Here is a 15,638-nt window from a genome sequence, read left to right on the forward strand (position 1 = left end):
CAAGCTTCAATTAACATCTGCTGGAGTGAAAACGTCGTGATAACGCACGCAAAAACCTCCCCTCGATCGCCAACCTCCAACCATCATCGTTGGAAAATAGTGTCAATCCTTCGGCCCATCGGAAGGTGTTGGTTAGATTGTCAACCCTTCGGTCGACGTGTGCGGGTCGATATTCGGTGCATATAGAGGCTGTTCCCCTCTCGAACGGTTCCTCATGTTTGAAGTTGTCGCTCAAGTGGTGCCAATTGATAAGACAATATCCCCGCTGGTTGGCGCGGGTAACGAGAAAGTAGTGGCAAAGTGAGGCGGGGCGTGTGACCTGTCTGGAGTGGTAGTATCTAACCGAACCTCGTCGAGCACTGAAGTGAAGTGGTTCTGTCTGTTGTCGTCGACATTGTTGACGCTGTTCTGTCATTTTTTTTTGTTATTCGGTATCATTATCATTATTTCAACCGACCGTCGGTCGTGCGGTACTCTCTCTCTCTAGTGTCTGTCTGTCCCTTTGGTGGAGTTAATTTTTTTCCGCTACAACACTCTTGTGAAAGTGGATGTGGTGTTTGTGCGCGCCGCTTGGATATATCGGGTCCGGCCATTGCTGCAATCAATAGCATAGAAATTCGACGAGCCTTCGCCAGGCGGCAGCGGAGAGTGTTCGGTGTGTCGACCGTAGGCAGAAAGCACCCTACCCTAGCACCGTTTGCGATCCGAGGACGGTTGTTGGTGTGAAGAGAAGTAGGCGCTGCCAGAGCTCAAGCGTAACCGTGCGCACGAGCGTTCCTCGAAGCAATGACGCTTCTCTCGGTCTGGAGACTAGGTAAGAAGTTCGCACAAAACCTACCGTCAAGGTGGTGAGGAAACAGTAAATGTAACAGCAGCAGCATTTTTCCAAACGGTGCATCCGTTCGAGGAGGATTGCCAAAACGAGCGAACTCCTGCGCGTGGAGAACTAAAAAAACACAAAAGAACAGTCTTGACGTTATGACCCACATTTCGCAACGAAGTAAATGCAAATGTGTCCTGTGATGGATGTCACACTCTGGGCTCTGGGAGAAGCCCACGAATCGCCCATCCTATTATTCTGCAACATTGTTACACATTTCGCATGTCGCATGCGCACCCGTCGTCTCGTTGTCGTCGTCGTCGTCGTCGTGCCCCAAAGTCAAAGATCGCTGTTTCACGCCTCGCCACCCGTGGCACCTTCGAGGCGGCCATTGTTTCTCCAACAGTTGGCGTGGAAAATGTCAACCTGATCGACGGCGTGCACACTCTCACGGCGATCCGCATACGGGCATTGTTGCCCCTTGGCGATCACCGAGCGCGGTAAGCCTTCTACGGCTTGGGGAGGGTTCATCCGAGAATGTGTGAGTCCTCCGCACACCGTCCCCGTCCCTCTCTCTCTCAAAGGTTTGTCTCGGTTTGTTGTGTGCCACGGATCTGGTACCTGGTTTGTGTCTGTTCTGTAAGGTGTTGAACAGATCGCCCCGAAGCGAATCACCTTACGCCAAGTGCACAACCTGCTGTGCGCAACAGTCCTTGGTATGTCGAGCTGTGGAAGCGGCCGGTACACTCTGTAATGGGAAGCTGTATAAGTTTGCGTACGGCAATGTATGCACCACCGTCTTGTTGTGCCTAGCGCATCCACTTACCGTAGCAGCTACCGGGTAGACGCCGGGTCGGTCGATCAACGTCAGCAGCCAACCTGCTCCCTCTGTCCACCAAGCTCTAAGTAAATCGGATGGAGTTGTACAGCCTCACTCCTCTCCACAGCCTGTAGTCCCTTGGCGTCCGAGAATGGAAAATCAAAATCACGAATTAACCTTTCGCAACCGGGCATTCCTCCTCTCATCCAACCTTCTGCTGTTCTGCAGGCCACCGCCATGTTCTGATGAACGTACCAACGGAGAAGATCGTTCCCTTTCATACCGTTTGGTTACAAGTTGGTTTTGCATACGATTTCTTCTTTGGTAGACTTGAAAGAGAGAGATAGCGAATTTATGTTTACTAGCACCACCAAGCTTCTCCCCCACCATTCTGGGCAAAGTAACTCCTCGGAAACTCTTCTCGGTGTTTCGATTTCGCCGTGGATGCATAGACTTTACGGCTAGGTTACGGTTTCATAATCACCCTTCGATCGCCATGTTTGCACACCGATCTTCGAACCGATCGGCCGAACCGTGTTACCTGGCGCGTCCCTTCCTGTCCTCCTGATGAGAGTGCTCCTAAGACCCTAGAGGTAAGCCATCGCAATCGCCATCACCACGATTTGACCTCCGATGAGCCAACGCGCGCGAGATCAGCCTCCCCACGATCGATTGATGTGATTGTTTTCTACTGCTCGCCTTCTGCTAGAGGCGCAGGGAGAAGGAGCCGGTGGTGGATTGGAAACGGTTTCGATTGGAGGGTTTTTAGGTTCGTGAGGATTTATGAGTGTGCCAATTTTCGAAGCCACTACACAACACTGTAGTACGATCGACGATCGCTGCTGCTTCATCAAAACGGTACAGAGGTCAAATGGTTCTCGCGAATGGATGGCCGCTTGTCCACCCTCTTCCTCCGTCACGGGTTGGTACGCACATACACAAACATACACACACAACTAATGATGGCTTCCGTGAAGGATTTTTTGCCATCGTCCACCGATCAACCGTCTTATAAAATCCCACGAAACACACGATCGCGGTAGGGTCATGAGATTTTGGATGATCGGTTCACTTTCAATGAGCGGAGAAATTGAACGTTCGCCCCGCGGTACGGGATTGAGCCACGAACAAGAGGTTTTCCGAGGCCTTTGTATGGTGTGCCCCACTCCTCCTTCTCCTTCTGCCCAAACCAATCGCATCAACGTCCACCAGAGATTTGTTTGTGCCGTGTTTTTGTACATCAAGCGGCGAATCTCGAGAGAGAGCGAGAGGAGTCTCTTTCGGATTGTTTCACTTTCGCTTGATTCGCGTCTGCCTTTCACGTAAATCAATCTTCTACCCCGTTTGCTAATGAAATGTAATTTTTCCCTAATTGAGTCTGTTTATCGTGTCTCGTTAGCGTGTCCGGGGTGCGGCTTTACCGGGCGGTTCATCCCGCCGCCTTAATGGATTGCGGGGATTAATGCGGCTAGACGATAGCCATACATACTCAGGATGATTTATTACCAAACCCGGACAAGATGGTTCGGTGTGATCTGCTGCCGGAAGAGAATGTAATAGGTTTGATTAAAATAGGCGTTTGAAATTAATCACTTTTAATTTGGCCGTTATTTGGGAATCAATAACGGGGTTTGGTTGGCACGTTGACTGCCATGGGGCTGTGTAGTGTCACCCTGAACGTAGTAGGCCTTTTTTTTAAAATTAATTACAAGAATTATCCTATGTAAAATCATAAACTTGGCTTTGTTTACAAAAACAGTTGGTTTAATACATTTTGTTGGATTCATGAATCTTTATGGGTTCGAATCTGTAAAAGTTTATGAATCTTTCAGGACCTTAATGAATCTTCGTAAATCTTTGATGGATCTGTTACGAATCTAAATGATTCTTTCATTGGTGTGGATCATGGGACCAACAAAAAAAGAAGAGGGCGGGGGGATAGGGTCCTTGCAATAACTTTTTTGCACTTCATTTTCATCAGTTTATGAGTCTTTAGGGTTCGTGAAACTCTCGTTTCAAGATTCCTGAATCTCTAAAACGCAAAGAACCATTCAGATTCATCTGAATCTGAATCTGAATTACACAACTCTAATATGAATCTTTAAGCCGAGATTCATTCGAATTGAGGCAATTCCATCAAAAATTGCCTCTTTTTCGTACACCAATCCAATTCTAATTCTACAATTACTCTAAGTCATATTATTCAATAAGTGTGGTTCCGTGAATCTATGGAGAAACTTTATTTATCCCACAGTGTTCATTGATTAATTTGAGTTTTCTGATTAATCAATTTTAATCTGATAACACCAGCTTTAGCTGATCTATTTTAGCGTGACTTAAAGTGAACCTATTGCAAGTACTTTGGCAAATCAGTTCCCTGTTGAATTTAGAACCAAACACGATCGATTCTTGACTCCAAGTTCGTCAACAGAATAGAGCAAACTGCAGTGGTTCGAGTTGCATCGACCGATGATAGCAAATAGCCCCAGGATAAGCATTTACCTTCGGCGCGCCATGTTTTCAGCTTTACCTTTTCATCCTTGCTTAATGATCGTTCTTCCCTTTGACTTCCTGAAAACCTTGCGGCGCGGGCTTGCACCGCAATTAGCGCCGACGGTGCGGACACCCATTTTATGCTATTACACAGCATTATTACCCGTCCACGACAGCGTTGCACAGTTGTGCGAAAAGAATTGTCAATGGCAGCCGCGTTTGTTGCCGTCTGTGTCACAGGCAGGTGTGCGCCCTGTGGATGCTGTGCCTCCCCGGGTATCCTTTCGTCGATGGTGCCTTTGTGGGGGGAAGAGTGTCAACACGGTGTATTCGTGCGTTTAAATGTCTCGACAAGTTGTGCCCTAAATTGGCACTCGCCGCTGCACACACTGCGTTGCTGTCATCCGTGTCGTCGTCGTCTTGGTCCTGGGCTTTTGCCCTTAAAACGAGCAATTCGGATGCTGGTGGCTCCGGAATACGAAGCGACTAGAAGTTGTGCGGGAATGTTGGCTTTAATTGAAGGCAGTCTCCGAAAGAAGTCCCCGTGCCAACGACTCTCAGCCGTTTGGCGACTGAGCAGCTCAGGTGAGAGAATCTTTTATGGAACCACCTCACATTACCCGGCGGACAATTAATTCAATTTGGCTTAATGAGCAGCAAGAAGCGGGCAGGCTTTACTTCGGCCACAAACAGCTTGACTCGCCCTCTCTTCCCACCCTTCCGGTGACACCATGACTGACAGCAATAATAATAGGATAATGCGACATCGTTTACAGCTGCCGGGACGGTGAACCAACCCAACCAACCAACCCACCCAAGCCACCCACTCAAAGGAACGGTGTGGTAACAGAGGGAAGGGCCTCTCCACCAACCCATTCCAGAAGCCGACAACATCCATTTAGCGTTGTTGCATATAAATTGCGCAAAACCACGGGCAGAGCTCGGGCGGTGTTAAACGATTCTGACGAGGCTTATTTGGAGCTTAATGGTTTGTTTTGTTGTTTGCTGGCTGCAGTGGCACTCTCCGCCCGCATCTCCCATACACATACCACCCCATAGTATCGCCTGATCTTGCATCAATTACACTACAGTTAAACCCGACCGGGGACACCGGGGGTATGTTTTTGTTTATCGTCCTGTTGCGTTAATTTCTATTTCTTGTACAATCGTGTCGAACGCGGGCGCCATGTTTTAACTCGTCAGAGCAGGGAGACCCCATTGAAACTGCTGCATCTGAGGTGCACAAAAACAAGCACGAAAAGAAAAAAACCAAAGAGCCGATTCGATCACGAGGTGTCGGTGAAATTTTCCTCTTGCTTTTTGCTTGCTCACTCTCACTTGCACGGAAGCGACAAGCGCGCGCCGGTCGGGAAAATTCGTTTTCCATTCATGCCTTCTAGCGTTTTCGATTGGCCAAGATGTGAGATGTGAGTGCTGCTTTTGTTTCTTTTTTTTGTTGTTACTGTTGCTGCTTGGTGGGCTACACATCATTGATCGGCATGGAAGCATTAATGTACCGTCAATAACAATACCTCCTCCAGTTGTTCCTACTCCCCAGTCTGGGAGCCATTTAGCGATTGTTAAATTTTCACTTTCACTGCAATCGATAGAGCGGATACCGATGGTGGTATGTGTATAAAATTTAAAAATAATTTTCAAAATACGTTTAACCATTAACCAACCACGGCCAAACATGGGGATGTATTTTACAAATATGATTTATGTTGCAACAATTCCGCTACGAAACGAAAATAGCCATTAGTTTTTAAATGGGTTTTTGATTAATATTATTTCGCAAACCCATAAATTAAAAGATCGTTGCGTGGCGTACATCCACCGTTAGTTTACTAGTTATTTCTCAACTTAGTTTACATTTTTCGTGTGCCCTCATCACAGCCTAAATATATTTATGCTGAAGGTATCAATCATCCGTTACGTAACAGTTCGGTCGAGAGTAGGGTTGGGGAGGGAAACGATAGCCCTGCATGCAAATGGTAAATAACGCAATAATGATAATTTCACATGATCATATTACGCGCCGTAATCGGTCTCGGTGGTGCAACTTGCATATAATTTGTCTTGCGTATGACCCAAACGGGCCCGGTTGCGCATCCCAACGCGAGGCGCAGTCCGCGACAACTTGATCATCTGCTGGCGCCAAGTGGAAAAGTTAACTGTGCCACAGTCAATTAATTGCAGAAGAACCACGTTAACCCGGCTGGATGGAGTTGTGCATCATACGGGTACATGCAGCTAAGGGAGCTTGCGAAAGTTCTGACTAATGGATGGCCCTTTAGACTCGAAAGGGGCCCTCTTCACTCGACAGCCATCTGTAGCCACTTAGGGTTTGAATTTCTAGCGCAGCAATAAAGTTAAATTGTCTGCAAATAATCGTGAAGCCACGCGCGCATGGCGCCCCAGAACCCTTGGACTGTCAAGTGAGCTCTCCCCGGTGTCCAACCGAGGCCGTAATGACTTTGAAGTGTTTTATGACGATTTATATAAAAATTCAAGCCGTTTCGTTTTCGCAAAAGCTGTTGAATTAATTTTATGAACCTCTCACACCCAAACGGCAGGTGCGCAGTTTTCCGTTCGGTAGCAACCCCACTCGAGCGCTGGCAGTTCTCCAGTTTACTAATCGTTTGGCCTTGAAAGTTCTTGCTGAAACACCGAGCCTTGCGTCTTGCGGGTTTTTTTTATCGTGCGACGTGTTTCGTCACTTTGCCCCATTTATTAATTACCATTGAATGAAAATTCGCACCACCACCCTTCGGGGCGTGGGTGACCTTCAGCTGGAAGGCAATCAGTGGCAGATTTTATAGTTCGTGTGACACGCAAGAAAATGGAAACGAAAATGGAAAACCACACCCGTAAATCTTGTCAAACAAAACACTAAAACATTCACCAAAATCAGGCTCCAGGAAAATCAACGGGAAAGGGTAAAGGAAAAATTCCCGTTTGGTCGTAAAATGTGTCACGCTTTGCCTTTAACCGAATTTTGGGAACACATCACCGCCTCTCGGACCCTTCGGGTGATAAATCACCCAACCTTTGGCGGGAGGGTCTCATACACGTCATATGCCAAGGTGACCAACTACAGGGGGCGCGCGTCTCCTACCTTCAGCCAGTTGCATTCCCACGGCAGTAAAATATACTGCATCGATGGCGGCTGGCCCATCCCTATCCGGCCAAATCGTCGAGAAAGCGTTGAGGCGCTGGAAACAAATCACGAAACGAGCCAGTTATATGTTAGGTGTTCCGTTAGCTTTGCTCACCGAGAGTCGGGGGCTTTGAAGGCCACCAAGCTCTTATCCTCCAGCTACCGGAATTTCCACCGACATCCAAAGCGGATTACAGCATCTCCCTCCCCGTTTGGGATGGGGAAGGGATTTAATTGTACTTATGTTTCGTTTCATCCATTGCTCACGCTCTCTCGATGGTTGTGGCTTTCCTTGAGGTATTTAACCATACCATTCGATATACTTTTCCCAAAACCTTCTGGAAGAACCCGCCTTTTGCAGGTGATACCGTAAGCTTTTAGGCTCCCTCTGGTTTGATGATCATGCTTAATCGTAAAGTGGGCTCGGATGCACTGCTTAACTCACAGGTTGGGGTTCCTACTTTGGCCACCTTTTCAAACAGGTCTTTGTCGATTTTACGACGCTTGTTTGAAGTTTAACTCGTCGTTAATAATTCCCTTGAAGCCTACCTCAGTTGTAACACTTCAATGAAGGTGGAGCAGGTTTGTTTTTCCGTTCATCTTTAACTGACATTTCGATCTACCGATTTTTAACTGCCCACTCTTGCTCGGACAAAGCATCCAATCAGTATCACCTCGATTGATTTGGACGTTGTAAAAATTTGTGACATAATTCGATGCAAACAAGCGGGGCGGTGGTGTTCGGTTCGTTTTTTTTTCTCGTTCTGCTACCTGTTCTCGTGAGGCCGGTTTTGCCAAACCCACAACCCAAACCACCTGTGCCCAGCACGCGATCATTAGGCCACGATCCGTTTTCGTTTCGCAAAGATCACAAATTGGAGCCCGCAATAAATGTTTATTTTAATTTAAAATTATTTCGCAACCAGCTGTTAAAATTAGATACAATAAACGACACGCCTCTAGACGATCGTGTACGATCGGTGCGGGCAGTAAAGTTAATCTCCAGTCTAAATGCATCGTGACCTTTTCCGCTTGGGTGCAATTTTGCTAGTTTTTTTGTTGCCAGAAAATAAAAACAAACCCCTCTGGTCCAACTACAAATTTTGTTTTTAGCTTCTCAGCTTCTTATGGAGATAGGTAGGTAGCTTGAAAGGCATGTAAGCCCCAGGGCTCCCGAACTAAAAAGAAAGGTGACCAGGTTGGTTCCACTTGGCAGCAGTTGGGAAGAGAGACACTCGTTAGCACCACCACCTCTGGGACTGGACGGTCTTAGGATCTTCTGTAGGGAACGACAAAAAGTCGTCGTAAAAAGTTGATCCCAATTAAGGGGCCAATAAATGTAGCCTACGATGGATGTGCCACCGACACAGCCGAGCACTGGCCACCGAAGGTGATCGTGCACCATGAACCTCCCCCTGCGTCGACCAGAGAGCCACCTTCATCGTCATCGTCTGCAAAATGAAAGGAGGATCAAGAATCCGTGCGTTTGTGTGGCGTTTGTGTTGGTTGATGGGTCTTTTGGCGGGGAGGTGGTGTGAGGATTTCTTTTTTTCCTCCCTTTAACATGGAGTCGTTTGCTACATACCACTTGCGTCATAGTATTAAATTAGAATGTAGCACCAGCAAGGCTGCATATCCCTCTGCAACGCACACGGCGGTGGTTTCGTTCGCCTGTCGACGGTAATTATGAGTGTCATTCTGACGTGTCCCTGAAAATGGCTCTCGCCTGCTTGAAGGGGCATGGGTGAACTCCCCCGGTGGCAGCAGGGTTTATTATTATGTTTCTTTCGGTCTGTTGGCCAAAAGACACTCGAGAACGTCTTAACACTGCTGCTGCCCGAGGGCTGGTGCTTGAAGCCGTGAAGAGGATTAATGCAACCGCCTCGCGCGCATAACCAACAACTTCCCTCCGGACGGCTACCGCTTTAGAATTATGCTCAATCAATTTTTCGGTGGATTAGCGAGATTTACAACTAAGGCTGTAAGGTTAACCGCGTGCAATAAATGATCGGGTTTCTCGGGTAGATAATATCACCGGTCGCAGCAAAAGATCAGAGCTTCGGGGAACGCTGGCGCCTTAATGCGTCGTTCGGTACGGCGAGACCTCGTAACAGGTTTACCGAAAATCCGTATCGCCAAACAGGATCTTTATGACCGGCTGCTGCTCCAGATGTGGTCAATATGTCACGACGAACTCCACTTTAAAATACAAAACATTGGAAAAACGTGCATGTCTGCTTCGATGGAGAGAGAGAGAGAGAGAGCTCGCCCTCAAGGATAACTTGTTGTTCACTTTCCCGTGTCTGTTTCTCGACTGCGGAGCGACCAATTAACGCCAAACCCCACTCTGCTGGCTTTGGTTTTTTTTTGTGTGTTTGATTTTGAGTTTTCTCGTGTCTGCGCATTTTCCCTTTCACCGGGTTCACGCATCCGTGGCGGCGCGTTAATTATCGGTGGCGAACATTTATGTGTCGTGAACGTGTTTTGGAAGGGAACTTTCCGTCGTCCCCCGTCGCATGGAGAACAAAGAACGGAAACTTTCGGTTCTTCTCGAATTTTAATTATGAAACAACAACGAAACACACGGTGATCATGCGGTTCGGGAACTTTAGAGGAGTCACCCGCAGTCTTTGGTGCCCCCGGGTTCCGTCCGTCGCTTTCCCTGCTATTAACTACGCGGGATCCCTGGTCCACGCCCGGTCGTGGTTGGGTTTTATAGAGCAACAAGTTCTTTGCGCATCGCTTGTTGTCGTGTGAAGAAGGAATTTTCACACCTGAAAGTGGCAATTTGTAGTGGCTCCAAAGTTCTAGATCCCTTGTGCATTTTTCGTTACGCCAAGCAAAGGTCACATTCGAGTGAGGTGTACCGAAACGACGTTCCGTGACAAATGATCAACCATTTCCCCCAAGTGTATTAAGGTGGGGAAAAATTCGTACAGGAAAAATAAAACAGCTCGATCATTCTACGACAACTAAATTTTGAATCCCTTAATGGATTAGGGAAATCCATTGCGCGGGAGTTGGATTAACGATGTTCTTCGTCAAGGTTCGGTGCACACTTTTCATCAGAACACATCTCCCTTTGCTGCCCTTTCTTAAGAATACTCCTTGACCCGAAACGGATGCCCTCGTGGGATGCGCCGGAAAACACAATCCGTGATCCGCGGATGAAATGATTTTCGAATTATCGCGCTTTTCGCGGGCAACCGAATTGCTTCATTTAAATTTGTGGTGGTGCGCGCTTGTTGAGTTGTCAGCTTAAGCTAACAACAAACAGGAGTAAATGGACGATCAGCTTGCATATCTAATCTCCCGCATTTAAATACACCTTCTTAATTCTTCTTCCCAACCATCAGGTTTGTTTTTAACCTTGCGCCGGCCGGCATACCTTTAGAATTTTATACTGTCCATTTGGCTTTCTTCTTCCCTCTAATAAAACTTCCCATCGAGTGAAAGATGATCCTCGCCGACAATCTGCATTCCCCCTCAAGGAAATGGGAACCGAATATTTTTCCGCTTCTGCACCGCACGCTCGCCGCTGCCCGGTTTATTCATCTGCGTTATTAGAACCGAAAATGAAGCTTCAGATCACAAAACCGTCGGCGATATCTGCTTCCGGTCATCAATAGCTTAATTACCATTTCGGGTTTCAAGCCTGCAACGTCTCGACGTCGTCGACGACGCGAAAAAGACGCGCGCTCGATTCGAGCTCGCAAGGGGTCGCGTGGTTTATTTTGGTTTCTTCATTTCGACCTTTTTTCTTTGGCTTTTTTTGTTGTTCATGACATTCCAGGGTGGAAGGCGGCTAACATATTTTGGGACCATTTTGTTTTGTTCTAACCCCGTCGTCGTCGTCGTCGTCATCAAACATTCCGTGAGAGGCATTTATTTTTTCACAGATCACCCCCTAGCGTATTTATTATCCATCCGTCAGCGTTTGTTTTTGGTTCTTCTTTACGCTGTCTGACCCGATCGTAATCGCGCGGGAAGTCGCGCCAGATGCAATCAAAAAACAATTAAAATTTATTTAGTCTACCGTCACCTGAAAACCCCCCGGTGGGGATGGAACGTGGTGTGGGAGTGTGGGATGCAGTTTGTTTTCGGTGAAGACGTCTAACCTCTCTCTAGCGAGCTCTGCAGGGAAACCATTTTTATTTTCGCTCCCGAACAAAGAGAACCACCAGAGTTATATAGTGGCGGTGTGAATTTTGCCATTTGTGGTTATTAGATTATTTTGTCGGCACTAATGTTGTGCTTGTTACGTCTTCACTTTGCGCGAAGTAGACTTTTTTTTTGCGTCGGGGGCACACGATCGTCGATCGACGCGGTTGATAATTTGGCAAGAAGTAATTAAGATATAAATTAATCGGTTGCTAAAATGTTGATGTCGAGATGCGGGATTCGTCATGATTTATTCGACACTTCTCGAACACTTCATCCCATGCTTAGTTGAACCGGAAGCCAGGGTTAACGTTACGAAACGCTTGCGATCGTGGTCTAAAGCGTGACGTCTCTCTTCTGCAGGAAATACGAAATTGCTCATTCACAACCCGACTGTCGATTCTTTTCCGCTCCGATTCGACGCATACTGATTGAGATGCACGGAGGTGGACGCATTCTAGCAGTTAATTTTAGTAGCTATTGCATCCTATTGGAAGGTTTTGAAACGTGTCTTTCACAACGAATGCCTTCGTGGCGTGAAAATAGAAATTGTTTTCCACGTTCAAACCGGGTGGGGGTGTTTTTTGTGCGCACCGAGACCGTTTGACATATCCGGTCATCAACGTGACGGAACACAGCGGAAGTGCAACGGAAGACCAGTGAAAGACAAAAGGTTGAGTTGAGCAGAGCGTTTGAATGCAGTATGAAACGTGTTCTTGAACTAGGCGCTAAAGAAAAGAAACCCTATGAAACAGTTTCCTCTATTACACGGTTGAAAGAACTTGTCCAAACTAACGTACCTTAAAGCCTGCGTTTTCAAGAAAGAAATCCAGAAATGTACTATTTTCTACTCGTTACTTCAATCGAACAAAGGAAAACTTAACTACAGCACCTCGAAATGCTTCCAATGTGGACAAAGCATGAAACTAGCTGCATTTATACTTGTCATAGATAAGGGAAAAAATAACCCTAGCGGCACAACAAGTAACACTCCACTTGCCCTCGGGCTCCGAGTAGCGAGCAATCATGGACATAGAGCTCACTATTTTTTGAAAACCTTATGCAACACGCCCGGGAAGAAACGCGATCCCGCATTTGGAGGGTGCCTTTTTCCAGCTACGACAACCCCCGATGGGTGCAATTTTCCTTTCTTTCATTCTCGGCCCGTTCGGGCCATTTACTAGGCACCTGCTGCGCAGAACTAAGTGTGTTAGATAGAGGTGCTGTTTGCTTCCTCTAACTCAACAACAGCGAGAAGCACCGGGCAAAGAACGGTTACTATGAAATATGGTAAGATTTATAGAGCCATTTTTCTAACGATCATTGAGAAATGGCGAGAGAAAGGGAAAAACGAGGGAATAATCCAGTGTGATGATAAAGTACATCGCTTTGCATTATCGCCCCGGATGGAGGTGTTTGGAGTAATCTCTCCGGTGTAAACGGTTGATCTGACAGCTGACAGCGAAATGTTTGGACACTCGCTGCCTTCTCGTTTGACGAGATCATTGTTCTAAGAGATCGAAGCAGAACCAAAACGAAGGAAAAGCGTTCCCACGCGCAATCAATTCGCGGGCTGCCTGCTTGTTGTTGCTTATGTGGCCTGAGGATAATAAATTAGATCTTAATTGCCACCGCTGGAAACGCTCGCGGGTAGCAAGGCGCAATGTCCACCGTTCCGTTTGGAAGGGAAAAAAGGTTATCCGTTAGCTTTCCGTGTAGTCCCCCGTTCTTAGTGGATTGGCCTATCACCAATTATACGTGAAAACAGTGCAATTTCGCCGGCATTTCCTGCGACGATCACCTGACTTGACTGCTGGTCCCCGTTATTCGTACACGGGATTGCAAATCGCTCGACCGCGGATCACCGCACGCTGGGTTGACTCATCGCACGTTGGCTTTCCTTCCTTCGATGCCATGCCAAGTGATCAATCACACACACACCTCTTCTCTCTCTTCTTTGCATCCCTCGAGCGAAAGGTGCATGTTGTGCGCGCACTTTATGTCGGGGGAAGTTCTTCGGTGTGCAATCCGGTGTGATCGCCTCGTGGCATTCCTTACGCAATTACGCACCGTGTTGTAGGAAAACGGAGGAATGGCTCGTGAGCTATACGGACCATACCATCCTTAACCGAACAACGGCAATCGGACACGCCTTTTCCTTCCCACGGTTGCTTGCGAATTTTTAGTAGTGCAATAAAATTCTGAATGAAAAATCTTACCATTCCAAGCGAATCCTCCTCGAGGGGCTAACAAAGAGCAAATCTGCACTTCCTTCTTCGCCCGTGTGTGTGTGTGTGCCTTGCGGGTTTATAAAACTTCTTACGGCCACTCGGGTCTGCTTCCTCTTCATCAAGGGATACACTTGCCAGGAATGAATGGACGCGCTCGGCATGAATGAAAAACACGAACGGCTGAGGAGGCCCTAATCGTGAATTATGATACTGCTATGGTTGCTACGGAGCGTCCTCCTTCGGCCACTTAAAACATTCCATTCCGCCGGTGGTAATTTTAGCCGCGACCGGAGGGCATGTTGGTGGTTCCTTTGTTTTGCGAAAATGACAGTACGCTCAGGCGTAAAGAGTAGTGGGAGCAGCAGCGTAAACGCACAGTTTAATGATCGGGATCGAAGGAGACCGTGGCCATCATTTGGATCGCGTGTCGCTTATAAACCTTATAATTAAATGTGAACTGTAGAGGACTAAACCTATCCCTAAATAACATGTTTCCAGTGTCGTATGATTAACTGATGGAACTGATGGGAAAAAAAGTTGATCACTAATCAAATCGTGTTTGCTTCCTTTTCTTTTCTTTTCTGTTGCAGGTACCGGAAGCTCTCCTGCCCAAAATTCTACCCGAAGTACCAGCCCAAACGTGCCGAACGGCCATCTGCAGCTTCCACAGCAGCAACCGTTGGCCCATCCTCAGCAGCAATCCCTGCAGCATCATTCCGGTACGGTGCCATTGCAGCCGCCCCAGCAGCAGCAGCAACAGCAGCAGCAGCACTCCCAGTCCCACTCACCGTCGCTGCAGCATCCCTCACCCCAGCAGCAGCAACAGCAAGTGCACCTCCAGCAGCAGCAAGCCCTCCAGGCGGCCCTCCAACAACAACAACAGCAGCAGCAACAGCAACCGCCTCAACTGCAGCAACAAACATCCCAACAGTCATCCCATCATCTCAACAGCAGCTCGAGCAGCTTAGGCAACATCACGCCCACCTTCGTCGCACAGCCACAGGTACGGGTACCCTCGAGGGGAACATCCCGAGCCCGTTGGGTTATTAGGCGATCAACGGAAATGATCGTGTGTTGTTGCAGGGTGCGCATCGTCGCATCTCACAGCGTGGACGAACGATATTTGATACCCTTTCGAGGAGGACGCAGTACAGGAGCGGGAGGGATCGTCCATGGATCCTCCCCATTTTCGTTGGATCCTTCTCCAAATCAGCTCACACGATCCCTACGGTGTCAACGTTCCCCTTTCCTTGCACACAAACTCTTATTTTCCAGAATCGGACCATCCCGTTGTTATCCTGCATGTGAATCTTCGATACCCTCGCGTCCGATTCAAGGTCCCATTTTTCCGGCCAAAACGACGATTACAAAGTAGGAGGGAGGGGCTCCGGTTGGATTGCTGTCGATTTGTTGGACGATTTCTCTGACTTCCCTCCCTTTATGGGACGGTAATGGGCGATCCGATCGTTCGCGATCAGCAAACCTGAAGCAAACTTGATGTGTCTGATATTTTGCTGTGTTTTATTTATTTCCCAAATCTCACATTTTTTTTACTGCTGATGCATGATCTTCTGCGTAGCATTGGGAAGACGAGAAAAATCTACATGCCGCTCCTTTCCCTGATGAGGAAAACAAAGATGGTCCCCATTGAGTTGGGTTATTAAATTCGTTAAATGCGACCATCCTTATTAGAGTGTGGTGATGGGCATCAACCACAGTTTTTTTTATTATTTCGTTTTCCTTTTTCCCCTTTTGCTTATTGTGCGAGGACTGCTGTTTGTCCTCCACACGGAACGATCGACAGTGGGAAATATTTTCTCACGATTCGATGTTCGCCCGATTTACGGTGCGCGCTGCCGTACAACACCCAGCGTCATTTTGTCGCGCCTTTGCCCCTCTGGCTTTTTGGGGTCCAGGATCCAGGGGGCTTTTTTACATTCTTTCTTCTTGTTC

At 47.6% G+C, this 15,638-nt stretch overlaps 1 protein-coding gene across 3 annotated transcripts in view; it reads left to right on the forward strand.

The window, feature by feature from the left end:
* LOC131266331 (tyrosine-protein kinase Btk29A) overlaps positions 1-15,638 on the forward strand; it is an 80,187-nt gene that overhangs the window by 58,196 nt on the left and 6,353 nt on the right. For all 3 annotated transcript variants that reach the window (XM_058268802.1, XM_058268801.1, XM_058268803.1), the window contains one exon: positions 14,276-14,688. In XM_058268802.1, the coding sequence (XP_058124785.1) occupies positions 14,276-14,688 (413 nt within the window). The remainder of the gene's footprint in view (positions 1-14,275; positions 14,689-15,638) is intronic.

Source organism: Anopheles coustani, chromosome 2, assembly GCF_943734705.1.
Source record: "Anopheles coustani chromosome 2, idAnoCousDA_361_x.2, whole genome shotgun sequence".
Lineage (NCBI taxonomy): Eukaryota > Metazoa > Arthropoda > Insecta > Diptera > Culicidae > Anopheles > Anopheles coustani.